Here is an 11,711-nt window from a genome sequence, read left to right as displayed (position 1 = left end):
CCCAGCAGAAGAGGACCGGGAGCCGACCCCCCACCATCGATCACTGTTAAACGTCATCCTCTTCTGCATTAAACTGTTGATGACACAGATACCGTTTTTATTTTCTCATCTTTCAAGCTGTCTGCTTCAAAAGAAAGATGTATTTATGTTTACGGTTCTCACTGTGTGAAGGTGATGATAGTCTTTGACCAGCGATTTGCATTGTTCTAGGTAGAACATTAAAACTAAATATTTGTCTCTTACCTTTTCAATTTTCTTCACTCTCGCAACAGATGTGCCAGTCTCGGTTATGATCTCCGGTCGGTAGACTTCGATCAACAGTTCTGTGGTACGTACACAGTTTTTCTTTTTTATATGGTACTGTCTCCGTGACGTATTTTCGAATTATATTCGGCACGCATCGTTTTGCGCAGAGCATCCAACGCCCACGTGCCTCTCCTATCTTCTTCCTGCCCTGGTACACTATGCACAGTCACCCCCTCCGTGAAACCTACTTTTTTTACTCTATTTATTTTCTTTACATCTAGACGCTCTCTCTCCTTTTTCTCTTTTTGCCGTTTCTCCATCACTCAAATTCATCAACGGCCGCCCGAGAAAAACATCTCCTCCCCAGAATGAATCATCAATCTAAAACATGTTCGGGCATGTTTCAGACCACACCCAATTCCTGGAATTTCAAACTCATCAACGGCCGCCCGAGAAAAACACCTCCTCCCAACAATGACTCATGAACGCCATCTCTCTTCAAACAACGGAAACACCCTAATTCCCAGAATTTCTGACTCATCAACGCCATCTGTTTTCAGACCCCGAAAACACGTACTCCAATTCCGAGAAAACCAACCGTCACCGCGTCGCCTACTTTTCCTCCTCCCCACCCCAGACTTTCTGACTCATCAACGCCATCTGTTTTCAGACACCGGAAACTACCGACCAACCGTCACTGGAAAAACCCGTGACTCATCAACGCCATCTGTTTTCAGACCCCGAAAACACGTACTCCAATTCCGAGAAAACCAACCGCGTCGCATACTTTTCCTCCTCCAGACTTTCTGACTCATCAACGCCATCTGTTTTCAGACACCGGAAACTACCGCGGGAAAAACCCAAATTCCCTCCTCCAACCAATCAAAACACTCCTTACAAAATAAGCCCCGCCCATTTATGACGTCACAACCAATCAAAATCATCCTTACAAAATAAGCCCCGCCCCTTTTATGACGTCATCCAAAAAAAACAAAAAAAACTGCTGCGTCATCAATTGATCTTTGATCGATCTTTTCCAATCAATTGATTTATCGACTTCAACGGGGGTACATAACTACTGATCCTAAGTCGTGAGGAAACTATGAGGAATTCGAGGAGATGTTCTGCCCAAGAAAGAAGAAAGGGATCGACAAAAACTAATACTAATTTTGTGTTATGAAGAAACTGCATTCGTTGAACGGCGTGCTTTTTGCTTTTGACGATAAGAGACTTATAAAAGGGTATTAGGACGTCATCACGTGAGAGGGAACGGTACTGCGTGAAGAGAGGGAAAGCGACTGCTTCGCTCTGCCCACTCTATTTCCACCCCTTATCTAAATATGCCTAGTTTGCCCCCTAACCTGCAAAAAATACATTCGTTGCCCCTTCATGGAAATAAATCCAGCGGACGTCCAATGGTGTGGGCTGTTTGACATCCACAAAAGGTTGCATAATTTTTACCGATATGAGACCATTCACAAGATCAATATGAACAAATGGATGTAGAAGAATGGAAATCAAGTATTGAGAACCAACCATGCAGTGGGAAAATTTTGCTGCACAGGTGGACTGTGGTCACAACACCATACAAAGTAATGCACATGTTTGCATTACTTTCGGTACAGACCTGGTATATGCCACGTACGATGCAAGATATTGCTATATTTTATTATTATATTGGGTATTTGAAAATCACTTATGCATTCAAGATAATTATATTTTATTGTAAAATGAGTATATACAATATATGTTGTTGTTGTGGACATAACAGATGACTTCAGCGTCAATTGTTATGTTAGTATACAATACACTACAGTACATTTTTAAATTATTATGGGGACGATATTCCCTGCAGATGAGAATAACGTATGTCTAGAATATTTGAAAACCTCACCAGAATTCACTTAGACATTATGCGACATAATTTCTTATTTCTTTAATATGCTGTAGGTGTGTGTGTGTGTACACACATAACTGATATTTTAATGTCTTATATGTGTTACGAATTTTGCAATAATTAAGTTTTTCATAATAAATTCCAAATACAGTAACTTTTGTTTCTAAGCTCAATTTATATGCGCTGTTAACTTTATTTCAGACATTCTGCAACCAGGAATACTGAATTGTAGTTAATCACAATCCAGGATATTTGCAGTAGGTTTTTCCTTCAAGGTCTTCCATTGATATCCACTCCTCCATAGGCGTCACTTCCGCTTTGGTCCATTCATCCCGCACCTGAAAACGACATTTGAACGATTTTAGTTACTGATACATACCCACATTTCAAACACAATCAAAGCTTATTTAAAGTCGAAGACGACAGTGTTGGCACTACACCATCAATAGGTCTAGAATCACTTTCATATATGAGGGTATATAAAAGAAAACATGACAATTTTTTTTCAGATGGACGCAACTGTTGTGGGACTATTCAGTCTCTCACAAACAGTCAGTGATTCGTTCGTTCAGGACCAAGGCCGTCGACAGAATTTTCAAATACGATTGGTAGATAGAATAATATTATAACAACGGTTGTAATTGTTAGTATAAAATAATAACTATTATGAACTAATAAAAAACAAACAAATCTAGCAGATGAGTAAATAACCAGCCTAACTATTTTGCATTATTTTTTTACATTTCATACAGTTACTGTACTGAAATTCATAGAAATCTCATTTTGATATTAACATTTACACACCTCGTTCAAGAATAGCTGTTGAAAGTTGTAAGTATAAATATGTTGTGTGACCTCACGTAAAACTATAATTTTTAGAATTTGGAAATTGTGAATATTTTTTTTCTTTGTATAAAATGGTGTGGTTACTGTATTTTGATCTCATTGTATCCTTAAAATTCAGTTTTTCGTCTGGATATTCTGTCCGAATACTTACCAAATGAACCTTATTTCTGTCATTTACGAGGAAAATAACAAGCTTTCTGCTCTATTTAATTTGAAATAAATTATAAAAAAATCCATGGGGGTCCACAAACCCTTTCTTTTACCCTCCTTGCGGCCATCTTTAGGACGTGTTTCTAGTGTTCCGCAAAGATTATAAGATGCTACAGATTGTGGAATTCAAATTTTGTTCTCCTTTCATCTGAAACCATGGAAATGATGCAGGGAACTTACAAGCAGAGAAGATTCATGCATTAGCAAAATATAAACGAATGACTTCTAAGGGACTGCAGTGCACATCTTTGCAATGTACATCCTTGCAATCAAGGGGTCCCGGGTTCGATACCCGGTGAAGGCACTTTGCATAAAGTAGACTTAAAACACCAAATCAATCAAACAATCAATACATTCTTGCGCTGTACATCCTTGCAGTGTACATATTAGCAGTATACATCTTTGCAGTGTACATATTTGCAGTGCACATCATTGGAGTGCACATTTTTGCAGTGTAGATATTAGCAGTACACATCTTTGCATTGTAAATCTTTGCAGTGGTGTATTTAAGTTAACATTCCATTGTATAATCATAGTGACCTGCTTATTGTCGGTGAGTGATAATGAGACCTTCCATAATAATTATGGTGACATACTATTTATCGTATGCAGGATATTCCTTCTCCCCGACAGGTTTCCGGTAAACGATGTCCAAGATTTTCAATTATGAAATGTAGCAACCCTGATATAAACATAAATTCCAGTTTCCACGCAGGAGTGGCCAGTATCACTCTACGCAGCCAGAGGTGATAGTTTCGTAACCTGGTTAAGGCATGGATGTATAATTGCGTTTGTCCTTTCGTACATTTCTCCAGTTCATCATTTATCTTCATAGTCGCGATTTATCACCAGAGGTAGGGAAGTGACGTAAAATATGTAGAAATAGAAAGATAGATTTCTCGAAATATAAAAATAATATTCAGATATCTACATGTAAAATCTGTTACTTTTACGATGCTAATTGTAATTATTTTCTTATCTGCATGTAGTGTTTGATTTTAGCAAAATGTAGATGCAGTGAGAGCTCAAAAATTGAGTTCTTCACATTTTGATATATTTTAAGTTCCAACCTACAATAAGTCAATTGAATTTATGCCATTACAACGTAGATCTTCAGAATATCCACGAAGATTACATATATCATTGGTACGTGTTAACTTTCAGCATCAAATTTGAATCTGATGCTGCAAAACATTCATCAAAAATATCAAATTACAGTGAATATTCATAATTTTCTTTTCTGTTTCGCATTGTTCTCTTAGGTATATTTTTTATTCATACAGCTATGTTTCTCAAATACGATGTAATGGTATTCGGAAGTAAGGAGCATTGAAATGAGTCAATAATTCGCCTGCGTCATTGAATTTTATTGTATACCTACTATCAGAAAATCGAAATAAGCTTTGAATTATTGAAATACTTATTTCACAATAACATTTTATTCCCACATTTCACAGCAATAGTACACAAAATAAGTTTTATATGGAAACCTACAAACATATCCACCCACACTTTCTCACACACACAAGTATGTATAAGACATAACAGGACTAATAATATTATTTTATGAGTACAGTTTTAATCTTTGTTGCATTCCAATTAAAAAATATCAGAATAACATCTGAAGTGATAAACTGATTTCAACTCTTTCAAAAGCATCCATTAAAGTTCTTTTTGGTCCAACTGTCTGTTTAGCACACCTGGAACAGCGTTACTGACTCATTAAAAATTACGTTCTTGACGTTTTCTGGACGTACGGCTGGACGTAATTTCATTGTATACTGTGGGCTTTAGTTTCTAGGCTGCAAGGATGAAACCAGATCAAGGTGAGCGGTAGATTTTCTACCAGCAGGTCACCCATGCTGGACAGGTCTCAGAAGAGAAGCCAGTTTAAGGCGTTTTGCAACGTCCCATGTTACCTAGTATATCATATTCCAATATTCCTACCTAGTCCCAAACAACGGTAACGGGTAGGAACTCTCTTGGAGACAGTCCTATCTCAGGGAGTATCACACCTGCGGACGTGAGCTACAGGTCCTCCTGACCCGGGAGGTAGCACCTGGTAAGAGTCCCGTCCTCAGGATTACGAGGGGGATGGAGCGGATTCCTCAGCCGTAGTGATGGCAACCGTTCTAAAGGAGCAAACCTGATACAAATCCTGGTCCTCCAGGTTGGGGGTTGAGCATGGGACTAACGACCCTATCCCATAAAACAAACATTGTTACGGAACTCAGAAACAATTATAGCCGGTTGGATTCTATGGAAAGACACAGGCATGCTAAAGGACTACGTACACGGAAGAATATAATATACCTGGCCACATGAAATGTTAGAACATTAAGTAAACCAGGTGCATTGCAAAACCTAAAGGAGGAAATGAAGAAATACAGAATACTAGAAGCGGCATTGTAGGAGATCAGGTGGCAAGGAAATTGAATGTTATCTACTGGGGATTTTACATTAATGTATAGTGGAAGCAGTGAAAGTACAAGAGGTGGCACAGGATTCCTACTAAACAATAAATATAAAACTGTACTAAAGAACTTCAAACCATAAATGAGAGGCTATGTACGCTGAGAATGAAAGCCAAGTTCTTCAACATTACCTTAGTATGTGTTTATGCCCCAAACTGAAGAGGCAGAAGAAGATGAAAAGGATGGATTCTACCAGCAGATGGATCAGGTAATCGATCGTATACCAAAACATGACATTAAGATAATAATGGGAGACTTTATAGCTGACGTTGAACGTGAAGAAACATTCCAAAACAATTTAGAAAAGGAAAGTTTGCATGAATTTTCAAATGAAAATGGTTTGAGACTGATAGATATGGCTATGTATAACTTAATGGTAATTAGAAGCACCTGGCATCAAAGGAAGAATGTGAGGAAAATGACATGGTGCTCACCCGATGGTGTAACACAAAACCAAATTGACAATGTGCAGATAGACAAAAAGCATGCCTATGATATACTACAAGTAGATAGCTGTCGAGGAGCAGACAGTGATTCCGACCATTATTTAGTACTCATTAAATACAGACAGCGATTACCTACATATAGGGATGGAAGAAGAGCGAAGGTGACCTCAAGGTATGATGATGAGAAGTTAAACAGAGATGAAGCAATTGCCAACCAATTTTGCTTAATGGTAGGCAACCAACTTGAACAAAGAAGTCAAAGGTGGGAAAGCGAAAGTATTGAAGGGAAATGGAGTATAATAAAGGAGATACTGCATGAAACAGCACAGGAAGTGCTGGGAGAGAAGACGAAGATTCGAAGAGGTAAATGATGTAGAACAGCAATAAATGAAAGAAATGAGGCAAGAAAGAGAATGCTTAATAGGAAAACCATGTATAACACAGATCAATACAGACTTAAAAGAAAGGAAGCAGATAGAGTGCAGGAGAAAGAAAAGATACTCTGAGAAAGAGTGGATTGAGGAACTTGAAGAATATAATAGTAATCAGAAAGAAAGGAAAATGTATATGAGGGTGAAGGATATAAGGAAAGGCTTCCAACCGAAGACAGCTTTCTGTAAAGACCTAGTAGGAAACCTAATAGGCGGCAAAAATGAGATCTTAGAGAGATGGGCAGAATACTTCAGTCAGCTACTTATTGTGGAAAATGGGTCCCAAGATCTAGAACTGAGTGATGGAGAGGAGTACTCAGAGGAGGACTATGATGATGATAATGATGACGAAACCGGAACATCTCCAACACTAGAAGAAGTTAGAACAGCTATTAAGTCTCTTAAGAATAACAAAGCCCCAGGGATTGATAATATCACTGCTGAAATGGTTAAGAACGGAGGAAACCAACTAATAAAGTATATACTCAAATTGTTATCTGATATATGGGAACATGAACAGATGCCCGGTCAATGGAGTATGGCAATAATCTGCCCTATACATAAAAAGAACGATAAAAATTTGCTGTGAGAACTATAGAGGTATAGCGCTACTGAGCGTAATATACAAAGTGCTTGCAAAGATCCTAGCAGGAAGATTGTCACCACTGACTGAGGGAATAATAGGGGATTATCAGTGTGGTTTTAGGCCAAACAGATCCAATACGGATCAAATATTTATGGTTAGGCAGATAATGGAGAAATGTTATGAATATAACATTAATATTCATCAGTTATTTATAGACTTTAAGCAGGCATATGACAGTATCATACGAGGAAAATTGTAAGAGGCAATGAAGGTGCTAGGGATCCCAAGCAAGCTAATAAGATTAACCAGAATGACGCTAAAGGGTACTAAATGCAATGTGAAGATTGAAGGAGAGCTCGCAAGGGAATTTGCAGTGAACCAAGGTTTGAGACAATAAGATGTGCTATCTACGATATTGTTCAATAAAGCTTTAGAAAAGATCATGAGAAGAGTTGGTCAAGGGTGTAACCCAGGAGGGACTCTCTTCAACAGAATGAGCCAAATTCTAGCATATGCTGATGACATTGATATGATGGCACGAAGATTGCAAGAAGTGAAGGAAAGACTGGAAAGATTGAAAAACACAACTAGTGAGATGGGACTCCAAATAAATCAAACCAAGACTAAATACATATTCTCAGAGCGAAATATGGAATTCAGGGAAGGCCAACATTTACAACTTAATGGAGGCACTTATGAAAAATGCGAAAGTTTTAAATATCTTGGAACATTAGTTACCATATATAATAATATTAAGGAGGAAATAAAAGCAAGAATTGCAGCTGGTAATCGAAGTTATTTCTCACTATTAAGAGTTTTCAAATCTCGCAGCCTGAGTATAAATTTGAAAATCAAAGTATATCAGGTAGTGGTAAAGCCCGTGGTGACATATGGAGCAGAAACATGGACTTTGGCGCAAGCAGATGAAGCACTTTTGCGAAGATGGGAAAGAAGGATAGTGAGGAAAATATACGTGCCAGTAAATGAGAATGGAAAGTGGCGAATATGGAGAAACGATGAAATTAGAGCACACTATAAAAAACCAGATATAGTTTCCGATATAAAAAGCATGAGACTGAGGTGGCTAGGACATGTGGAAAGAATGCCTGAAGACAGAGCGGTTAAAAAGGTCTATAAAGGGACACCAAGAGGGAGAAGATTAAGAGGAAGGCCAAGGAAAAGATGGTTGGAGGATGTTGAGGAGGACCTTAGGAGGATGGGAGTAAGGCGGTGGAGACGTCGAGCAGAAGACAGAAGAGAATGGACTATCATTGTGAGAGAGACCAAGGCCCTTTAGGGGATGTAGCAGCCAAGAAGTAAGTAAGTAAGTATGTTTCTCAAATACGATGTAATGATATTCGGAAGTAAGGAGCATTAAAGTGAGTCAATAATTCGCCTGCTTCATTGAATTTTATTGTATACCTACTATCAGAAAATCGAAATAAGCTTTGAATTATTGAAATACTGATTTCACAATAACATTTTATTCCCACATTTCACAGTAATACAAGGGTCGTTCAAGGTTGACCGGGACTTTTATTTCTGCAGAGGAAATAGGTAGCAGAAGAAACACCAAACTATGTCAGTTTTCCAAAGTATTCTCCGTGCGCGCCGAGGCACCGTTGCCATCGTTCTGGCAGCTCCCGAATTACTTTGGCGTAGAAAGGACTTGGTTGTTGTCGTAGCCACTGGAGGACATCGCTCCGCAGTGCTTCGTCTGTCGTGAATTTCTTCCCTCCCAGATGGTCTTTAAGAGGTGCAAACAAATGATAATCACTGGGGGCTAAATCCGGAATGTAGGGGGATGGGGCAGAACTTCCCAGCGCATGTCGGCCAGAGTTGTTGTTGTCACATTGGCCGTGTGAGGGCGGGCATTGTCATGGAGAAGAATGACATTTCCAGACAACATCCCAGGTCTTTTCTTGCGAATGGACTTTCGTACATCACCACTCAACAATGTGGAGTAATACTGGGCATTAATCGTGCTCCCTTTGTCCAGAAAATCCACATGGATAACGCCCTTCATGTCCCAGAAGACACTTACCATGATCTTTCCAGCGGACGGCTGCGTTTTGCTTTTCTTGGTGGGCGGAGAACCTTTATGCCGCCACTCCAAGCTGCGTCTTTTGGTCTCTGGGGTTGAATTGTGCAACCATGTTTCATCACACGTGATGATGGATTGCAACAATTCATCACCTTCTGCTCGAAACCGATTCAGAAGCTGTTCACAGACCGTCCTGCGTGTCCACTTCTGATCGAATGTCAGCTGGCGGGGAACCCACCTTGCACAGATTTTGCGGAAGCGTAAGTGGTCGTGAATGATTGTCTCAACACTCCCGACACTGATATTCACCTCGGCAGCAATATGCCGCACTGTTACTCGCCGGTTCTCAAGAATCATTTGCTCAACACGTGCGATATTCAGTGGTGTGACTGCAGTCGGGCGAATGTATCCATGCGCTTCATTTGTCAACAGTTCCCGTCCTTCGCGAAACTGCTCACACCATTCGTACACTCTTGTCCGCGACATCGTTTGTTCACCATACTGTGCTTGCAATCGTCTGAAAATCTCAGCTGGTTTCACTTTCTCCTTCACGAGAAATTTGATTACACACCGCTGCTCCACAACCACAGACACACTGCTTGCCGCCATGTTCGCTGCAACTGCTGCGCATGCGCGAAATACGTCATGCCGGGCGCTAGTTACTCGCGAAGGAATATATTACGTCACCCGCACGTTTCATCATGATCCGGCTATTCATCGATTTTGTACGTACGAAAATCCCGGTCAACCTTGAACGACCCTTGTAGCACACAAAATAAGTTGTATATGGAAACCTAAAAACATATCCACCCACACTTTCTCACACACACAAGTATGTATAAGACATAACAGGACTAATAATATTATTTTATGAGTACAGTTTTAATCTTTGTTGCATTCCAATTAAAAAATATCAGAATAACATCTCAAGTGATAAACAGATTTCAACTCTTTTAAAAGCATCCGTTGAAGTTATTTTTGTTCCAACGGTATGTTTAGCACACCTGGAACAGCGTTACTGCCTCATTAAAAATTACGTTCTTGACATTTTCTGGACCTACGGCTGGACGTAATTTCGTTGTGTACTCTTTAGTTTCTAGGTTGCAAGGATGAAACCAGATTAAGGTGAGCATATTTTTGAAACAACAAAGCGGGACATTTTCATATTTTCCTGAAGGAATAACGGAACATGACTGGACAGCAAAATGTAGCTTCACATTTTACTCACATGTTATCGTTGAGTGGATTGAGAGGCTCCACATTGAAGTCAAATATATCTGCAGCACATTCTTTTAACTCGATAACTCTGGTATTGTTGAGAAAGAATGGTTCAATGTACACTTAGGATATTTTTGTTTTAAATGAGCATTTTAAAATTACGTCCACTAATTTAAATATAAATCATGTTCGATAAAGTATAATGTTAATCATTTCTGCTATCCCCCCGCTTCCGAGACTTTTCGGGACACCGTGACAAATAATGCCATTCCGGGACTGTCCCGGAAAATCCGGCATAAAAAGCAACTGTAGTACTTTATTGCATTTAATCCTCTAAAACATCAGAATCACATATAAAAGGTTACTTGTAGTATCACATATGTGGTTAAAATTTTAAGGTAATATGATAATGGCATGGAGTTTAGTAAATAACTTGTTTGATTGTTTCTACTTTTGTTTGTTTATTCTATTAAGAGTCTAAGATAAAATTCACAATTTTAGAACATGAAAATACTACTATATAAACAACTTGGATGTGCCGATCTCCGTGGTGAAGTGGTTAGCGCAGTAAGCTACGACTCCAGGAGTTTCGTGTTCGATTCCAGGCCTTCATCATTTTCGTTACATCATAATTCATGCTCATGGTCGTGATTAGGGAAAAGTGGTTGAAAGGCGATGCTAAATAACAAATCATATGAAACAACTTGGATATACATAGAAATCTTAATATTCTATGCTGGTGTGAAAACAAAAGACAACAAAGCATTGACACACATGTAAATCATGTCTAATTTAAGTATGTGGTTAATTAATACAATTGTATTAATTTTTTTTACCTTTTCAACCTCTTTAAAAACCCTGAACAGGTTCCCACCAACCAGCTTCTTGATATTTTCTGATGTCCACCGCTTATCCTTGGAAAGCTCTGACAGAAGAATTGGATAATGCGACACGTCCTCTAAGCCATCAGGGGTTCTGGAAAAGGATTTGAAGATAGACGATATTTTAGTATCATTACCGTTATACAATTAATCCCTTTTAGTATTTACACAAATATTTTTAGTAACAAATTTAAATATATTGCTACATATTTATATTATCCTACAAGTCCAAGGTACGAATTATATGCTGACATAAAGTAGTAGCCTTTTTAAGTTATAGCAACATTTGTTCTCTTAAGAAGTTACTATCGTTAATTATACTGCCATTAAAACTGAAGATACAACATTCATTTTAGAATGCAATGAATAGTATTTTTATGATAACTATTATGAAGCATGCGGGAATTTTCCAAGCTGCGCTGCGCTCAAACG

The 11,711-nt window shown here is 38.7% G+C and overlaps 1 protein-coding gene across 1 annotated transcript in view; it reads right to left on the bottom strand.

The window, feature by feature from the left end:
• Window positions 1-2,379: 2,379 nt before the first annotated feature.
• The window catches only part of LOC145980184 (dipeptidase 1-like), a 144,393-nt gene continuing 135,061 nt past the window's right edge, over window positions 2,380-11,711 (bottom strand). The window contains exons 11-12 of the mRNA XM_083113216.1: window positions 11,235-11,373; window positions 2,380-2,481 (exon numbers count right to left, since the gene is read on the bottom strand). Coding sequence (XP_082969342.1) covers window positions 2,380-2,481; window positions 11,235-11,373 — 241 coding nt within the window. The remainder of the gene's footprint in view (window positions 2,482-11,234; window positions 11,374-11,711) is intronic.

This window comes from Lepisma saccharinum, chromosome 27, assembly GCF_977018435.1.
Source record: "Lepisma saccharinum chromosome 27, izLepSacc3.1, whole genome shotgun sequence".
NCBI classification, from domain to species: Eukaryota; Metazoa; Arthropoda; class Insecta; order Zygentoma; family Lepismatidae; genus Lepisma; species Lepisma saccharinum.
This window is presented reverse-complemented; position numbering and strand designations above follow the sequence as displayed.